The 19,446-nt window shown below is 45.1% G+C and overlaps 3 protein-coding genes across 3 annotated transcripts; 1 reads left to right on the top strand and 2 right to left on the bottom strand.

Moving 5' to 3' along the window:
- On the bottom strand, window positions 331-3,600 carry LOC8066990. Its single transcript, XM_021449144.1, has one exon. The coding sequence runs from the start codon at window positions 2,995-2,997 to the stop codon at window positions 472-474; it is 2,526 nt and encodes an 841-aa protein (XP_021304819.1). The 5' UTR covers window positions 2,998-3,600; the 3' UTR covers window positions 331-471.
- Window positions 11,894-14,851, bottom strand: LOC8068364 (ethylene-responsive transcription factor RAP2-7). The gene is given in 9 exon segments (XM_002437689.2): window positions 11,894-12,793; window positions 12,881-12,996; window positions 13,202-13,301; window positions 13,304-13,346; window positions 13,426-13,513; window positions 13,603-13,633; window positions 13,741-13,766; window positions 13,913-14,440; window positions 14,526-14,851. Coding segments are annotated over 7 exon segments (711 nt in total). The 5' UTR covers window positions 14,296-14,440; window positions 14,526-14,851; the 3' UTR covers window positions 11,894-12,793; window positions 12,881-12,956.
- On the top strand, window positions 17,175-18,054 carry LOC8068365 (cytochrome c1). The gene is made up of 2 exons (XM_002436333.2): window positions 17,175-17,356; window positions 17,475-18,054. Exons 1-2 carry the CDS (start codon window positions 17,249-17,251, stop codon window positions 17,820-17,822), a joined length of 456 nt encoding a protein of 151 aa, XP_002436378.1. The 5' UTR covers window positions 17,175-17,248; the 3' UTR covers window positions 17,823-18,054.

The raw sequence follows: 19,446 nt of genomic DNA on the forward strand, positions 1-19,446 counted from the left end.
TTACATAGAGCCTAAGATTGGTTATTTGGATACAAATTTCTAAGAGTCTTTCTAAATTTCATTCTCTAAATCATCGTTTGGAGAGCCATTTGCATAAAAATTGCTTTTTATATTTTTTTTACTTTCCAACAGTTTTTCTAGATCTCAAGCGCACTCTAGAGAGTCATTCTCGTCTTCTATATTTAGCTAGCGAAAAAACCAGAATAGACAATGGCTATATTTGGATGACCATTTAGAGAAGCTGCTGGAGGGTAGTTTTTTACCAAAATTGCTATTCCTAACAATTAGAAAGAATATACAAAGTCTGTTGTAGATGCTCTCAGGGACTTGTTTTAGATTGCTATTACTTTTCATAAAAGAATATATATAAGTCCTCAACTTTTAAACGACCTACACACATTACATACATATATATCTCGAGGTAGTTTCGCAATACAATCAATAAACAAACTACTCTTCACAAAGCAACTACTACTCCATGTTGCTTATCTCCGGGGCAATGTGGGGTGCATTACGCATGGATTCACCCATCAGGTCTTCCAAAGTTTTCACCGGTAACTTGTTGTTGGCACTGTGAGACACGCCGATGTGCGTGGTCAGCGCCCAGAGCACGGTGATGAACTCGCCTCCTTGCACCAGCACGTCCTGGTGCCCCTTGACGCGCTCCTCGTCGCTCGACGGCGCCACGAAGACGATGAGCTCCGTCCACACATCCGCCAGCACCTTCCATGCGTCAGCTACTCCGATCAGCAACCTCCCCAGCTTTGCACCATTTCTCACAACCCCGTTATTCACCTGTTCCTCCGCCGCCGCCGCCGCCGCCGCATCCATCATCTTCTTCGCTCGTGCGCGCTCGGACAGCAGGTAGTACTCCCAGCACCAGAAGATGCTGCCCAGCTCCGCCTTCATGTCGTCGACGACGCGCTCCGTCTTATCCGGACTATCCGGCAGAAGCTCCGGGTGGAAGGCCACCAGGTACGCGCAGTACTTGGACAGCCTCACCGCCGCTCTCCGCGACGCCGCCGCCGCCGCCCCTTCGCCTCCCCGCCGCTGCGTCTCCAGGATGCAGGTGGCGATGTGCCATGTCAGGAAGACCTCGGAGACGCTGTCGCTCCGGCACGCCCATGACAGCTTGTCGAAGAGGAAGTTGCTCTGCAGAGCGGCCTTGCCGTTCGTGAGAGGAGTAAGATACGCAGGAGCAGGACTACGACCACCGGTGCAATGGCCATCCATGAGGCGTTCTACGATGGATTGCTTCAGGTTGTTGGGCACCAGCTCTGTTCTGAGCACCAAGGAGAGTGTGGAGAAGAACGGCAGTCCGAGTGGCCAGCGATGGTGGAGCACGGAGAACTGCCGGAAGCTTAGGCTGCCATGGTTGAGCTTGCTCCTCAGCCAGATGATCCGGTGGAAGGCGTACCGGATCCATGGGCTGTCACGCCAGTGGGGTTTCGCCATGTAGCTGCAGACCAGTGACACCATGAACCAGTTGGAGAGGAGGAAGACGAAGAACTCCCAGATCTCCTCGTAGAAGTAGATGACGAACAGGAGCAGCGTGATGGAGAGGTCCACGATGGAGAAGAAGGCCTCCGGCGAGTTCTTGCTGGCCTTGAGGATGAGGCAGATGGCGATCCTGCCGATGCCGGAGCGGAAGGTGTAGTTGTCGTCGCCGATGCTCGTGAACGCGTACACGGCGTCCCCGTTGCCGCAGAGGATGACCGTCATGACGCACAGCGCGGCCACCACGGCGAGGACGAGGAAGTAGTTCACGAAGAGGAAGAATGGGCTCGCGAGCACGACGGGCACGACGGAGTGGTAGTACTCGCTGAGGAAGACAACCTCGTCGTTCATCACCTGGAACACCTCCTCTGCCGCGGCCGCCGCGGCGCTGCTACCACCGGCGTGGGCGTTGCTGCTATGGCTGTGCAGCAGGCCTCTAAAGATGAGGCTCCGGCAGTCCTCTGCTTCTTTGTCGGTCACCGCCGGCAGCCGCTCGAACTTCCGGCGCAGCAGCTTGAAGAGAGCGAACGAGAGGCAGAGCCTCTTCAGTCGTTGAACCTCGACTTGGGAGGCGAAGATGTCGTCGTTCTCGTTGAGCTCCCAGACTTTACCGACAGTGATGACGCCGCCACTACTGTCGCCATTGCCAAGGGAGGTCAGGTCGAGCTCGTAGCCATCTGCGGTTGGCTGCCGCACTAGCTTCTCTTCTCCCATCACAATGTAGCTGCAGCTCTTCAGTAGATCGCGTCCATTTTTGACCTGGCCGGGACCGGGAGCTTGCTCGACGTCGTCGTCGTCGTCATGGCGAGCACCATGGGCGGCAGCCTGATTCTCCTCATCACCAGCTTCTTCTTGCAGCTTCTTGGCCATGTACGAGTTGATGAGGCGGGCGTTCTTGCCATGGGCGTACGAGTTCTTGCCGATCTCAGTGTAGGCGATCCTCTGCACGACCCTAGTAGCACAGAGGATCCAGAGGATGGCGAACAGCGCCTTCCGGCCGGTGCTCCTGATGTTGAAGAAGACGAGACTTCCCAGCCAGACGACGCGGCCGGCGCGCTGGATGGAGCCGGAGAAGCCGCGCATGCGGATCTCGTCCACCTTTTTGCGGAGGAGCTCGACCAGGAGCATCCACGCGAGGATGAGCCCGGCTCCCATGGACAGCTCGGCCGCCGAGGACGAGAAGCTGGTGGCGCCGGCGGCGGTGGCGGTGGCGGCGTTCTTGGCCTCGGAGAAGAGGTAGGACATGACGGGGAGCAGGAGGGAGAGCGCCGAGGAGAGGAAGAGGCGGACTTTCGGGTCCAGCGTGGCGCTCACGTCGGAGATGCCGCTGAAGAGGTTGAGGTTGAAGAAGAGGCCGGCGAGCACGAACATGATGACGGAGGCCGACACCATGCTCGCCTCGTTGCTCTTCTCCGTGTAGGACGACGTGAGGTTCTTGATGTACCTGTCGATGGATGGCGGGCACAAGATCATCGTCGTCTGGTTACTACTGGCATCCATTGCTAGCTCCAAGCTTATTACTGGTAGTGGTAGCTCACAAAATTAAGCTTCAGTTTTGAGGAATTCTCTCCTGAGCTGGAGGTTGCCTATATAGGAAGGCCCTGCAACTGCAACTGCACATAGTATTGACCAGCGAAGGGAGCAGCAAGCTAGGTCTCGGTCGTGTGTCATTGGCAATATAATGTCACACATTTTTCTCCTTTTAGAGTGACAACAAATTCACACTTAGTTCACGACAAGGCGCGCGCGGGAGTACATCATGCACCGTACGTGCCGTGTGCCGGCCGGCGGCAAAACGCCTCCGGTGGCACGTTGAGCTCCTTCCCCGCCGGCGGTGATGACCAGCAGGAAGAACACGCGAGCTGGAAGAAGTCGTCGTCGTCGTAGTCGCAGTCGTCGCAGACTCGCAGTCGTTATCACCCGTCACCTGTGTGCCCTGCCTGGTGCTATTGATACGCTGTTTGGTACAGTCAACAGCTAGCTTTGTACAGTACTACTCATGCAGTCTGCCGGGATGTTTGTGTTTTTTTTTGGCTTGGCATGCATGTGGCCAGCCTTTTAGGCCTTGTTTACTTCCACCCAAAATTCAAAAACTTTTTAAGATTCTCCGTCACATCAAATCTTTAGACGCATATATGAAGTATTAAATATAAACAAAAATAAAAACTAATTGCACAGTTTGGTCGGAATTGACGAGACGAATATTTTGAGCCTAGTTAGTACATGTTTGGATAATATTTGTTAAATATAAATAAAAGTATTTTGTAAAAATTTTTTAGAACTAAACAAGGCCTTAGCTTGCACCGGTGCAAATAAATAAGTTTTTTTATAAAATTCGTTACCGGCTTTTATTAATAAGAGCGAAACTAAAGTACAGCATCATTACGTTAAAATGGCTTACATTGACGCAAGCTGTGCCCGCAGCCACCCTTTTTGCTCGGTGTGAACCCCTCACCACCCGGCTAATATTACAGACTATATACTAGGAATGGCAGCAACTGCACTACACGCACCCTGTTGATCAAAAACATTGTCCTACATGCTTGCGGCTAGCAATAGTTGCAGGCCTTTGTTCCCGGCGTAAGCCCAAGTTCCTGGCTCATCTTATATGCTGCTTTGGAGGAACCAGTAGTTTACAGGATAGTTGCAAGACTTTGTTCCCGGCGTAAGTTTCTGTCTCATCTTGTATGCTGCTTGGGAGGAACCAGTAGTTCCTCCCGTGAATTTCTTTATAAACCATCTGATATAAAAGTAATTAATTAAATATAATTTAGGATAGTTTAGTAATTTTAGTGCAGAAGAATATAATTTTTAGTTTCGGTCTATAACTTAAGTTCCTACTATTTACTTCCTCTTATTTTAAAATCATCGGATCTACCAAAACGGAGGTCTTCCATTATTTTCAAGGGCTGTAAAATTTCTCGATAAGTTTAATATACGTACAAAATTCTAGACGGTGAGAAATATTTAGACCAACTTGTTTAAGTATGCTTTGTACAAAATTAAACATTCTCATAATAACAAAATCAACTAGCATGCTTCCTAGCAAGCTAGGAAAACTCAGCGCACCATGCACGATTCATCTAGGAAAAAATTAGGTTCCTCTATTGTCAGTAGTGGACCCCACAAGTTTTTAGAAGCTTGTGCGGTTTAGTGGGCTAAGGAGCAAAGCGGTTCTAATCTCTTTTATACGAATGCTACACAAGATCTAGTGGGAGAGAGAGGCTGAATGAGTGGCTCCGACTAGTTGCTTTAGTGCTACCGGTCACTCTAAACAACGATAAGGATAACTCCAATTGGCTACTAAAGAAAACTGAGTTTTCTCAACACAATCGTTGTGTATAGAGAAATAATGAAGGAGAGAATTTCAGGAAAACAAGTGTTCTGGAAAGCGAAATTGCCACTGAAAATCGAAATTCTTGTGCTACTTAAAGAGAAGAGTGAAAAGACAATTCAATGAAGAGTGGGTGGAAACGAGATTTTAAGTGTAATTTTTGTGGCTTAAAGAAACTTTTCAACATCTTTTTTTTTCAATTGTCATGTGCAGTGGCTAGGTTTGTATGGAATACGTTGTTCATCACCTTTAACATTCAACCACCAAAAAGCACAATTCACATGTTTGGATCTTGGATAAGGAGTTTTGCTCGAGGGCTAAGAAATCAAATAATTGTGGGGGATAGTGGCAATATGTTGGGTCTTATGGTTGAATAGAAATGATGTCGTGTTTCAAATAAAGGTCATTTGCTAATTATTAACATCAGATAATTTCTAAGGCGGCATTTTGGATCAAGCAATGGCCCCGAGAGGGTCTTTGAAAGAAGGCTGCAGACGTCTAGAAGGTGTAGTGCTACAATTTTTTGGAGCTCGTGTGTGGAAGAATCAGAGAAGAATAGGATTGTAGAGTCCTATGGTTTTTGTATTGTCGCTCTCTCTAGCTAGGAGTTATGATCTCTCTTGGGTTTCTTTAGTGTACGTCTAGCAGAACTTTAGTCTAAGTACTCTTCTTGTATCATTTGGTCATAAGCATTTACTTGTGAATGCAAAGGTTGAAATGCTTGTAACTAAAAAACACAAGGTCTAGTGAACTTGAGTAGCGTGGGATCACAGAGGCCTAGGTCCGCCAGTTCACACCGGTACTAAGGACAGTTCCAATACTAAAAAGTGTTTTATGTTTATTAATTATTGAAGACACTACATTTAGAAACTATGTTTGGATTATAATTTGTACACAATAATTGTTTGTCCAATCACATGTCTTCTCCCTTCATTACCTACTAATCACATCTCTTCATGTATTGGTTCTCGCGTAGGCATGGTTTCTTCTCTAAGAAACTATTTCCTTATATCTTTTATTTCACCGTTGTGCTACGTCATATTTTTGCTTAATTGACACCCGAGCATCTCCAAAGGCTTTGGCAAATTGACTTGGCATTTGTTGCTATTTGCAAACTCCCATAACAAAATGCAAAGGATAAAAATAGGTCATCTCCAAGGGAATTGGCATTTGGACTTGGCAAAGGATAAAAATAGAAGGTCTCCAGGTGCGCGCGCTTTCGTCGCGTGTGACTTTGCTCGCGCGATCGGGTTTGCAAAGTCTTCCACAGCTTGGCATTTTTGCCAAGTTTGCTCACTCATTTGCCAAGTTGCCCAAATTGCAAACTCCAAATGCAAAACCGTTGGATACCTCTTTTAGAGTTTTTTGACAAATTACTCAAATGCAAACCTTAAATGCAAAACCCTTGAAGATGCTGAAGATAGAAACCATCTAGTTTTTTTGGTTGGGAGCGCTCTAACTAACTCCGTATTTGTTGCCTACTTAATTTGTTTGATATGCAATGGAACCCACATATGTTGTACAACATCATAGGTGTGGGATGACCGGGTGAGTGAAAAACTGTACAGATTATAAGCTGTAGATGTACATGGAGAAAGTAAAATTGACAGGGACATAATAATAGAATAGCTCATACAGTAGGTGTGACCTGTCCGCAATGACGATGAAGGAGTACCATGCATTTCACTCAGCGTCGTCGTCGTTTAGCTAGTAGTAACTCCGTACGTCCTCGACAGGAAGACGACGACCACCACTGTACCTGCTTCACTGGCTGCCTACTGCTACCTGCCAGCGCAACGTACGTACGTGGTTTCGCTAGTGGTCCAATGAATTCATTGCAACTCGACGACGCCGCGAGGACACACGGTCGTCTTCCGTACGTCTTCGGCAGCAGGGACGACCGGCCGGCGGCGTCGACGACGAGCAGATTATGGCCGGGCCGGGGGTCACGATCGGATGGCCGTCCGGCCGGAGGGTGTTCGCTGCTATCCGTACTGAGAGCTGTTAGAAATATTCAGCATTTGACTAGTATTAGTGGTAGGCCTCTTCATACGTGATCATGCATATGTGTTGTACTAAACATAGAGCATTAGTCATAGACTAGATCCTTGTCTTTGGGCTTTGTACGGTTGTAACAACTCATCTCCTGTAAGCCACGGTGGGGGCTTTTCTCACCTTTACTTAACACGCAACCGTGAACCTTAACCGGCATCACGTTACCACCATTCATTCATTCTAACAAGAGCAGCGACGACAGCTAGCCTTAAATTTGCACCCTAGCTACCACGTGTTGTGCATGTGTACGTAGTCGTCGTGTCGTCTAGTAGCTGCGTGCGTGTGTGCCCTGGTTGATTGCATTTGTCTGGGTCGTGCTCACCCATTATAAAAATATTCGAATTCATTGCTTGCTGGCTTTTGCCGGACGAAAAACTGAGGTGCGTCGGTCCTCCTCTCGCTCGTCATCGGGTACGGTCTTTCGTCTTCGATCGATCGGCAGGCGTCGAGGACGGTGGAACAGATCGATGGGTCACGATCGGCCGGCCGGGGGTGTCCCTAGCTAGCAGCTAGCACAGTGCCACGTCGACACGTCGTGCTGTCGTCGTGCCTGACATGCATCCACTGCACACTATAAATGAGCGCTGTAAAGCATAGTGCACAATAAAATAGACGCGGCAGCACTTTCATTTGTATTTAATAAATATTATCTAATTATAAACTAATTAAATTTAAAAGATTCATCATGTAAATTATAAATAAACTGTGTAATTAGTTATTATTTTTATCTATATTTAATGCTTCATGCATATATATAGTAAGATTTGATGTGATAAAAAACCTCCAATGAATTTCAAATTTTTAAGACGACCCTCGTCCTCGATCAAGATCCTGGTCCCTGGGGCGGGCCAGGATAGGGCCAAATCCATTGACATGGGTCGGGTGGCGGACAATCGGCAGCTTCAATGCGCTGCTGCATCCTGCGCCTGTGCAGCTCATGCATCGACCCACTTCTTTCGCGAGCTGTTCATTGTAAAAAATAACTACTAGAGTCTGTAGTTTTTCTGTAGTTTAGGAAACAAAGCTTTTTAATTTAATTATTCTATAGACAGTAGTTACTAAATAAAATAAAAGTATTACAATAGACAAGTTCAAAAAATTTCGTGAACTAAATAAAGCCTTAATTCTCACGTGAACTAGCTAGGCCGCTGCTGCCTGCCTGCCGTGCAGCTCGATCGTTTTGCATAATTGCATTGGACGTGCCAATATTTGTGGCGAGAGCGACTCAATTGGCCACTGTCATCAGCTGGTTTTAAGCTGCTGACATCATCTTGGATGCGTCATCTGCTCAGAATAAGGAACGACTAATACCATCGTGTGTGCAAGAAAATCCGCTCAGAATAAGGAACGACTAATACCATCGTGTGTGCAAGAAAAAGCCTAGATGCACTATATAATTATCATATGTCTGTTATACGGAGTATTATCTTCCATGGAGCTCATTTTATATATTACATATTTACATTGCTAATAGATGATATGGTATAATACAACATTCACTACTATACAAATGTTTTCTAGGCAGTCGTCTTCAGTTAATGGTACTCATACACCCGCCTCCATTAATCTATTAAGCGAGGTGGGGACATTTTAAGGTAAATGCCTCGATTAATATATATTTCTTAGTGGGCATCCATATGAAATGCGGTTTTTAAGACAAATATGATATGCACACGGTGGAGCAGCACTAGTATAACTATCAGGGTGGGCCGGCATATATAGCTAGCTTTTTTTATTATAACATTTGGAAAACTATGAAAAACTTTTTTAAAATAGTTTTGTCTATTTGTTTGATCATAACTTTTTATTTATTTCGCTGAAATTTAACTTACGCTAATACTGATACTAATGCTGAAATGTCGTGAGAAAAAACATTATTTCTTCGCTGATCGAAAAGGACTACTAAAGTGAAGCGCAGTTCATAGCCATCCATATACGTACAATGCATTTTTCAGGCACATATGATAAAAAAAAAGATACATATCGCCTATGGTTTGTACTTTTTTTTTTTGCCTAATACCAGTATTATATCCGCGCCGTGATGTGTACTGTATAAATGTACGCAATCTATAGATACCGTACCGCTGGCTTCATCAATAATTCTCTTCTTCCCGAGCGCGCGCGTGCAAGCAATCAACTAGGAGCTGAGTATTGGAGAAGTAGATAGCACATCACGTACGTACGTTATAGTTCGAGCAGAAAGCGTGCGCAATGGCGCCTCCTCCACCACCAGCGGCGGCGGCGGCGGGTCTGATGGCCGTGAACGCCAAGCGCCACACCCTGGCGGCTCTCCTGGCGACGCTCGCGGTGGCGGCCATCGTCACCGTCTTCTTCGTGCTGCTGTGCCCGGCGCGCATCACCTTCTCCGTCGCGCGCACGGGCAGCAGCCACAGGTCGTCCGGGACCGGGACTACTTCCGGCGGCGGCGGGAGCAGCCTGGAGCTCAGCCTCACCCTGGCCGCCGACAACCCCAGCCGGCGCGCCAAGGTGACCTACGAGAGCATGTTCGTGGACGTGAGCAACAGCACGGCGCCGGGAGCCCAGTGGGACAACTGGGTGCGGGCGACGGTGACAACGCGCATGCCGCTGCGGCAAACGGGCCGCACCGCCGCCATCAACGTGACGGTGCCCCTGGTGGACGACGCTCCCTGGATCCAGGCCTTCACCGGCGGCGGCCGCTTCTCCGTGATGGTCACCGCGCAGGCCAGGTTCAGGGTCGGCGTCGCGTGGACGCGGCTCTACGACATCAAGGTCTCCTGCAGCCCCGTCACCTTCTTCCCCGCGAAAGCTAGACCGGCCGACGATGCCGCCACCGCCGCCGGCGCATCTGGCCTGCCGGTCAGATGCGTCTAGCTAGCTAGTCAGTGGCTGATGCAATTCGACAGCACAACTTGTGCCACTGTTGTGTGTTGTATTGTGAATTTGTGATTCGGTCCATCCATGTGCAATGGAATTAAGATTGATTTTGCTTGAATTCTTTTGTGATTACGAGTACAATTTTTGAACTTGGACGACGTAACTGCATACCGGTATTTTGTGATTAAAGACTTAAGAGTGATGAATACTACAGCTAGCAATGGAGATTTTCGCCAAGAATTGACGGTCTCTCATGCTTTTGTCAATTTCTGAAAGATTTTATTCACCAGCTGAAGGTTGAAGCTTTATATTAAAAAATAGATGGTTGAACGCAAGATTCTTATGAACATTATATTGCACTACTTTTCAAGCATGAAATGGTGTTTTTCTCGAACAACAAATCAACATCAACCACCGAAATCATCAGTGAAATAGCCACGGGAATAAAATGACTTTATCTAAAATAAAAGAAGTACATCTAGAAAATGTTCTTAACTCACACAAGTGGCTAATTAGTCGCATCTCGTTCCAGCTGAAGCCGGCCATTTATGTGTGCTGACAGTAGATTTTCTTTGATTTGGGCTTCTTTCATCTTTTTCCCCCTCCGAGTTGGGCTGAATGAATGCAGAATGCATCTTCATCTACCCATGTAACCTAGGCCTTGCTGACTCTCGCTCTGCTGCTAGCTGCATCAGGGTCTTTGCCAATCAAAAAGATAATTTTCTCTATTCTTTTTCTGACCTCTCTCTCCCCTACCCCTCTTATTTATTTATTTATTTATTTCATTTTATATTTTATTCTTCCTGTTTTTATCCATCTGTATATTTATCAGTTATATTTTCAAACTTGCTCGGAACATTTTCCTTTTTTTCATGAATCTTGAACATTTTTCTTGTAAAGCAACAAATATTTGTCTTGACATTGAAAAAAATATATATCTTGAACAAGAACTAACTTTTTGCCCTGAAATGGAGCATTCTTATCCCAAATCTATACCAAATTTCTACTGAACCTAGAACAATTTTCTCATGGAGTCAAGGCATTTTTCTCTTCACATCTTTATCTCATCAAGCTAAAATAATCATCCCTAGGCCCATTTTTCGTGTGAATCTAGAACATTTTGTCCATAAACCTAGTACATCGTCCCTCTCAATAAAAATAAATTATCATACCTTCGTGATCTCAAGAGGGAGGTCACATCTTAAAGCTCCTATTGTAGAATCGCATACTTCCTCTGTCCCTAAATAACTGTCGTTATTAGTATGCATGCCACAAGTTTGACTAGATTTATAAAAGATTCGTGCAATATTTGTATCTTTAAATAAATTTATTAAAAAATTAGATTCAAAGATTTTTTCAATAATATTAATTATATACCATTAAAATTAAATATTATATATATATAGTCAAAGTTATTTCTTAGAAAACGTACACGACACATACTTAGAGACAGAGGGAGTATGTTGTCTTGCTCCCTTAACCCCATGGGTCCATGTGCGTATGTTAGTTGACAGTGGCTTCACCACACTGCCTTGTTTAGTTTTCAAAAAGTTTTGCCAAAAATTTTAGATTTTCCGTCACATCGAATTTTGCGGCACATGTATAGAGTATTAAATATAGACGAAAATAAAAACTAATTACACAATTTACCTAGAATTTATGAGACGAATCTTTTGAGTCTAGTTAATTCATAATTAGACAATATTTATCAAATAAAAATAAAAGTGCTACGGTACACTGAATCCTAAAATTTTGGAAACTGAACAAGGCCTTATTGTAGAAAAAACATATGTTGTCCTGCTCTTATTGGAGGGAGGAAGTCAGCATCCATGTGCGTAGTTGATAATCAGTAGTATAGTACTTAGCTTTTTCTGAACGCCTATGAATTAAGCCACTGTTCTCTACTAGTATATTGCCCGTGCTAACGCTACCGTGACGTCAAGAAAAAGTAAATCATCTTAGATGAATATACTTAGAAAAAAGAATAAAATATAAATTAAAACAAATCATGGTTTGTGGAGGCCTCAACAACTGCAATCAGCAGGGAAGGCCTTGTCGATGGCTGATTTGTACTAAATTTTGATTACCCATCCATGACTGCAAAGATGATCATCGAGGTAGTCATTTGGTCATGAAACAACAATGCTTAGATTGCCAAACATAGATTTTCTTGTCAAATATAAATCATATTGTTGTACACTGAATTACAAGTGCTAAGTCTGACAAGAAAAGTGATAAGAAAAATCTCACAATGCCTAAATTTCATATAGATAAGGTACACTATGCATTTTGCCAGAATTAGGCAACCCAAATGCTCCATTTGACCAAATATCAACCCAACAAGGAATTAAGTTAAAGTGTCCACAACAAATCCCAAGTATACTTGGCAATTAAAAAATCAAATTGATCTATGATTTTTTTCTTTTGTCCAAATTAAAAGTCAAATCAATAGCCATATTATTCAGAAAAGTAATACATGTAACCCTGTTTGGATGTAAAGCATTTTTAAGTATTGGAGAAATACTTTGGTTTTACAAAATTCTTTTGTTTTTCAAAATACTTTGCCTGCAAACAAGATTACAAAACATGTCAAATGTCTGTGTTTCAGCTGAATTCTAAGTGTTTCACAGCTCTATTGACTCCTTCAGATCACACCTAAAACAACAAAAAACACAATACATAGCTACCTAATTCTATTAGCTCTGTAGACAAGATCTTTGATATGACCTTCAAGTTTCAGGTAACTGGTGCACAGTTCTTGTTGACATTCTGAGAGTATCTGACTTATAATAATCTGGTTAGGAAACATGTAGAACAGAATCAACCTGCAAAGCAAGGTAGAGCGCAGCCATTGCTATGTCCTGCTTCTCCCCAAATTTGAATAATGGCATCAGTTCTCGCAGGTCGCAGCCCCTTGCTCATCTCTTCAGGTGCAAGTTTCCTCTTTCCTGGGGTGTCTTGAATTGGTCCAGGTGCAATCCCATTGACTCTAATGTCATAATCTGTTCCCCATTCCAGAGCCAGTGATCTTGTGATGCTATCAACCCCAGCCTATGCAAACAAATACATCAAAAAAAATCTGCCTATTCCAATTATTTTCTCTTATTAAGGAGTGGTTCGGAGAAGAGAACCAGGTACCTTAGCAGCAGAGACATGAATTTGGTACCAAGACGCAGTGTAATGCAGTGTTGCACTTATGTTAATGATGCGAGAATCACCTTGTTGTATTCCTTAAAATCACCCCCAAGCTGCACCTAACATGAACTTAAATTACGTATAATTAATCATTGACCACACCCATGTCAAATGTGAAATCAAGCCAACTTCATCACAGCAGCGCTTCTAGCTCATAACCATGCATAAAAACATTTGAGCTGCAGCTAACAGAGTATAAAAAGGGAAAGACAGGGGCTACACTTATGTATGCAGGTCAATATTTTACTGCCACTGCCAGCTTACTTCTTGCCAAGAAGTTGCCCCATCCTAGCTTCCCAGCGGCCGCACTTGTGCAGCGTCACGCCACGATACTTCGAGCTTCCCCTCGCGAACCCTGTGCTCTGCGCCGGAGTATGTGCACGAATTCCTCCTTGGTCCAATTCCTCATCTGGAAAGCACACCCATCAATCGACCGCGAATCATGGAGAAACTGTAGATGCCATTTGATGTTTTCATGCAGCTATTACCTGCTTCAAATCATCCTCCTAGTCGCCCAGACTGAAGTTGATGTCCGCCTCGAGGCCGCGGAACTTGATCGCAGCTCGATCGTACGCCCTGCTCGATCCAAACTCGACCGTTTCAACGCGATTATCGATCACAAAACTGCAAATCGACACGATTTTAAACAAGCAAAGGTCCCTTACCTCGCAGCCGCATGTGCAGTGTCGAAACCACCTGGGTAGAAGGGAATCAGCACATCGCAACCAAATCATACGCAGCAAAACTAATCGACAGTTCATAGAAGATGCTCGAGCTCGAACGCGTCGAACTCGGGCACTCACCTAGGTAGACTTGCTTCCCGCAATCCCTGCTCAGATCAAGCAGCAGCAGCAAAAGGAGAGGAGGAGGAGGAGGAGGAGGAGAAAGTGATCAAGAGCCATAAGCGGAGGGATTAGTACAGTAGTAGTAGATGGTAATTACGAAGGGTCGGAAGCGATGTCAGAAGCTGGGTACCAGATGTGCGACTCCCAGCGGCCCGTCCTCCTGTAGAAGGTGACGCCCCTGTACTGCGAGCTGCGCGACCTCGGCCCACGCCGCGTCTTCTTCGCGGGCGCCACCGGCCTCTGTGCCGCGCCGAGATCCTCGGCGCGCCGTGGCTGCCACACCGGCACCGGCGCCGCCGGCGGCTCCGGCTCGGCCGGCGGGGTCGGGGACGGGAAGAGCTGCCGCGTCATGAACCCTGTGGACGCGCCCGGCGCCATCTCGCCGGAGCAGTCGTCGTCGTCAACGGGACTGCCGAGCAGGCCGAACCGGAAGCCGCCGTCCGCGGAGTTGAGGACAGACGAGCTCGACGTGCCCGAGTCCGCCGGCGACGCTACATTGAGATCCAGCACCATCTCCGCTCCGGGGCCCGCCGGAGCCTCCCAAAGTCCACCTCCCGCTCAAGCTTCGACTCACCAGTCGGGCGGCGCCTGGGTGGTAGACGGGGAACGGCACCGGCGTGCCGAAGGGCGCCCCCGCCGCGGCCGCCGCCATGAGGTGCTGAAAAATCGAGCAAGAAAACCCTAGTCAGAACCGGAGTGACCCCACTTTCCCCTCCCCTCCCCACCCAAAGGGGGCACAGAACCTCAGCTGCGCCCGCCAGGCGTAGGGGTGGTGCCCCGCGGCGGCGTAGTAGGCTTGGAGCGAGGCGGCCCACTCGGCGTGCGTCTGCGGCGGCGGCAACCACAGCGGCGGCGGCGGGCGGCTCCGGCGGCTTGGGCTGCTCGTCGGAGGACGACGCCATGAGGGTCAGTCCGCGCGGCGCGGGTGATGAGATCTGGAGGCTGCGGGTCCGTCCCGGGCGGAAGCGAGCGAGCAGCGGGGCGGTGCGGCGGTGGGAAGGGGAGAGGAGAGGACGATGATTTTTTTTTTCTCGGAGAAAATAAAAACAACGCGGTCTGGGGTTCGAAACCTCGCCGCGGAGCGCACGCGTGAGAGAGGAGAGTTGGAAGCGGCTTCTAACAACTCAATCTGAGACGTCCGATTCCTTAGACGTGTATTCTCAGCCATTGATTTTGAAATAGAGAGGTGGCTTGAAGAAGATTTCAATTATAGTAGAGATGACACGAGATCTGGCCAACATGGATATTAGGGCATTGCGGAAGCCGCAATGCCGTTATGTTTGGCGAAGGAAACATTCAACCACATCTTTAAAGGGCCATAGAAAGTCTGGAAGTTGTGAAAAAAGCCCTACTTTTATACAACGAATAAAGCAATAGGACCCTTATTAAGATGTACTCCCTTCTTAAAAATAATAATTTTAGAACAGTATCATATCATACTATACCAAATTTAACGAGTTCTAAATAAAAATATAAATAATTATAATATTAAATAATTATTATTATTAGATTAATTATCAAATGTAATTTGATAATAAGTAATTTAGAGTTATAAATATAAATACTATTTACTAGAAACTTGGTTATACTATATTTGTATCCTTCGAGGGCTAGCGAGTTTTACTGTTTCTCTTACCAGGTGGCGTAACTACTTTTTTGGACTTGTTTAGGTCTTTTCAGTTGTATTTAGTAATTATTGTCCAATTGTGGACAACTAGACTCAAAAGATTCATTTCGTAAATTAAAGGTAAATTATGTAATTGATTATTTTTAATCTATGTTTAGTACTCCATGCATAGGCCGCAAGATTCGATGTGACGGGAATCTTGAATTTTTTTCAAAAACTAAACAAGATCTTAGTTCCCAAAAATTTTCAAAATTTTCTATCACATTGAATCTTACGACACATGCATGAAATATTAATATAGATAAAAAAATAACTAATTACTCGGTTTGCCTGTAATTTACGAGACAAAATCTTTTAAGCCTAGTCATTCAGCCCCCCCATTGGGTTTGCCCTTTAACGAGGCGAGGACACGTATGACATACATATGTAACATTTGGCAGGTACCATAAACAAGGGTACCCTGTCAAAACACACAAAAACGACAAGATCCACACTCATCGAGTTACATCGAGATAACTCCACCTCGGCCCAACGACGAGCCCAATAAGGCACGGTAAGGCTCCCGACTCGCTCGAGCCTTGGCCTCGGATGAGACTTACGTCTCGTCCGAGCCACGGCCTCACACGAGACTTACGTCTCGCTCGAGCCTCGGCCTCGAGCGAGATTTGCATTTCGCCCGAGCTCCGGCCTCGTACATGTGGGGATGTTCTGGTTTGTGAGCATCGTACATGACAACGTGCTTGATACTTTTTCAATTTTGACAACTCGATAAGTTTCATGGTTTTCAGAATTCGTTCGCATTTTATATAATTTAAAAAACTACTCACATGCAAGTTGGCGGCTTTGTCCAGTGAGCACGTTGTTTGAAACTTCGAGACGGTACTTAGATATAGCCTAAATTTACACTAAGAAACAAGGATAAAATTTTTTGAATGAATGAAATCTATTATTCGATCCACTTGTAATTTAAACTCACATTTCCGAAAAAAGTCAATGAAACAAAATAAACTAAAGAAATATACCAAAAGGCAATGAAATATCCTAAATTTGAACATGTTGTTTGTGATAGTGTAGTAAAGCTTCAAAAAAGATTTGGTGGCAAAAAACAAAAAAAATTTGCCAAGTGCCAAACGTCCGGCATAGTGTAGTAAAGCTTCAAAAAAGATTTGGTGGCAAAAAACAAAAAAAATCTGCCAAGTGCCAAACGTCTGGCACTCGGCAAAGTCGACGGCGCTAGGTCCCTGACAATCTTTGCCGAGTGCCAGGATTTGCCGAGAGTCGGGCACTCGGCAACCTCTTTGCCGAGTGCTAGACACTCGGCAAAGACAGTCTTTGCCGAGTGTGGAACTCGACAAATTTGGTCTTTGCCGAGTGTCCAAAATGTGGCACTCGACAAAGTAGGCATTTCTAGTAGTGCTTTCACCTAAAATTTTGCTGAGCTGTCTTGTTTATTAGCCAAGTTGACATAGTTTATTATACTTGCTCTAATGGATGAGCGTGACACCCGCTATGGATATGATTTTTGGGAACATGTATGTCATTCTCCGTATTCTTCTTCACGTCAACAAATAGCAAGACAGGAAAGCACCACATATATATTTAGTGTTCTATATATGGAACTAGGTTGTGCATGCAAGTTTTTTTTTTGCCAGATCTGCATGGTTGGTTCCTGTAACCCCTCCAAACCATTGCTAACATCATTCTAAATTTAACCACATTTCCTCTTATAAATGCAGACCATATCCCCCACTACCAAGCCACCTCCACACATTCAAACACCTCCTCGATCGCCTCCTCCACCGGCCAAAAAACCTAGCCGCCGCAACCGCCACTGCAACCATGGGTGCCTGCGCAACCAAGCCCAAGACGCTTGAGGGGCAGGCCCCAGCTGAGGCCAACATCTCCACACCCAAGGTTGCACCCGAGACCACTACCGTCCCCACTGAGGTGATGTGATGACAATACATATTCGATCATGAACTAGTTATATATATACATTTTTGTTTTCTCCTTGACGTGGATTAAATCTGAATAATTAATCTGTATGTGTATCATCCATGCATAGGTTGCGGCTGAACAGGTAGTTGAGAAGGTGGTGGAGGAGGACAAGGAGGAGGAGCCGGCGGCAACGGCGGCGGAGCAAAAGCTGCCAGCGACTGCCGAGCCCGAGCAGAAGGCTGATGAGGTGATCACTCCAGAGGCGGCGGTCGTCGCCGAGCCCGAGAACAAGGAGGAGGAGGAAGAAGCTGTGGAGAAGACTGTCGTCGAGGAGGAGAAGCCATCAGCCCCTGCAGAGGAAAAGATTGCCACCGGTGAGGTGATGGCCGAGCCCACGGTGGAGGTGATCAAGAAGGACGCTGAGGAGGAGGAGAAGGAGACGGATAAAGAGATAGAGAAGCCAACACAAAGCTGATCGTCCATGCATGCATGTCAATTGGTTGATGGCTGATGATCGTTGTGCGAGCAAAGCTAAGGGGCCACTTGAATTCTCTAGAGTTGGCATGCATATACATGTATAGGTCGGGAGAGAGAGTCGGCCACCATGTAACAAACCTTTGATGTCTCCCATTTTTCCTCCACGGGGTTCTTATAAAACAATATTCTTGGGCCTATTGAATGCTGATTCCGTTATGAATCGCCTGCTATGGATTACTCATCAACTCAACATTCTCCGCCTACTCCTCAATGCGGTGTCTATGAATGAACATTGGAATGAACAATTCATAGCTAGTTTGATTTTACTCATAGTCTCAAGCTTGTTAGAATCGTAGATTCTATAAGTTGAATCAGAGATTTTTTATATAAATTGAAACCATTGAATATAATGACTTAATAATAATAATAATAATAATAGAAACATAGATTTTGTTGACTAGTGTCGTAGAATTAGACTCCCTGACCTAGTCATGTACTCATGTAATCATATAGCAAAATCGAGATTTGACAACTATATGATTCCACCTAAGGCCTTGTTTTATTGTATCCAACCTCAATTCACATGTGTTGGACTGAATTGGGGTGGAACTTAATTTAATTTTCACTCAAACAATGGTGGAACTAGTGATTTTGATTAAGGGGGGCCGAACATATATGGTCGCATTTTTTAATGTGATAAAATATACATAATTATATATTTAAAGAACTTTTAAAAAAATTATACTATTTCTTACCAAAATCATCACATTTTAACAAAAAAATAGGTGAATTTGTTTTTTTTTTGCTATAAATACCAATATTTAAATAGGTATTTAAATGAATGTATTGTGCTTAGAGGGGGGGCATGGCCTTGCTAGCCCCCCTTGTTCTGCCGTTGTACTCAAATCCACTTTAATACATGTGAATAGAGCTAAATACATGAATACCCAAACAAACCCTAAATGCTACTATACATTGTCCCTAAACCGGCATATGTATGTACTCCCTCCGTCCACGAAAGAGTCAATTTCTAGAGTTGTCCTAAGTCAAACTTTTTAATCTTTGACCAAATTTCTAGAAAAAAATGCTAAGATTTATAGTATCAAATTAGTATTATTAGATTCATCATAGAATATATTTTCATATAATGTGCATTTTATACTATAAATGTTGTTACTCTTTTCTATAAAGTTAGTCAAACTTTAAAAAGTTTGACTGACACGGATCCTAGGAATTGATTCTTTCGTGGACGGAGGGAGTAATGTAATCCGGGTTGAACGACTAAAATACCGTTACAACCCAACCCATTTCGCATATTTGAGGGCTGCCAGGAACAGAACGAGTCAAAATAAGGGCAATCAGGACCGGGATTGCAATACTGCAGAGGATCCAATTCCACCTGTTTTTACAGGATCCCACATATTTAACCAACAAAGTTTCACCCTATTTTTTTTTTAAAAAAATATTTAGTACAAGCCCAACACGCAATACCCGTAAGGCCCAACAGCTGAAAGAGAAGCCTTCCACGGCAGCCCAGCCAGACCAAAATCCTATCTTTTTCCATACCGTATGGCCCATACCATTTGGGCCCTGCATAGCTTTGGGCCATACCATCATACGGT

The sequence above is a fragment of the Sorghum bicolor genome, chromosome 10 (assembly GCF_000003195.3).
Source record: "Sorghum bicolor cultivar BTx623 chromosome 10, Sorghum_bicolor_NCBIv3, whole genome shotgun sequence".
NCBI classification, from domain to species: Eukaryota; Viridiplantae; Streptophyta; class Magnoliopsida; order Poales; family Poaceae; genus Sorghum; species Sorghum bicolor.

What these genes read in the sequence shown, in the direction of transcription:
- LOC8066990 (XM_021449144.1), bottom strand. Translation starts at nt 2,997, where the DNA reads ATGGATGCCAGTAGTAACCAGACGACGATGATCTTGTGCCCGCCATCC.
- LOC8068365 (XM_002436333.2), top strand. Translation starts at nt 17,249, where the DNA reads ATGGGTGCCTGCGCAACCAAGCCCAAGACGCTTGAGGGGCAGGCCCCA. An exon ending in CCACTACCGTCCCCACTGAG is followed by an intron (nt 17,357 to 17,474) that starts GTGATGTGATGA and finishes ATCCATGCATAG; the next exon opens with GTTGCGGCTGAACAGGTAGT.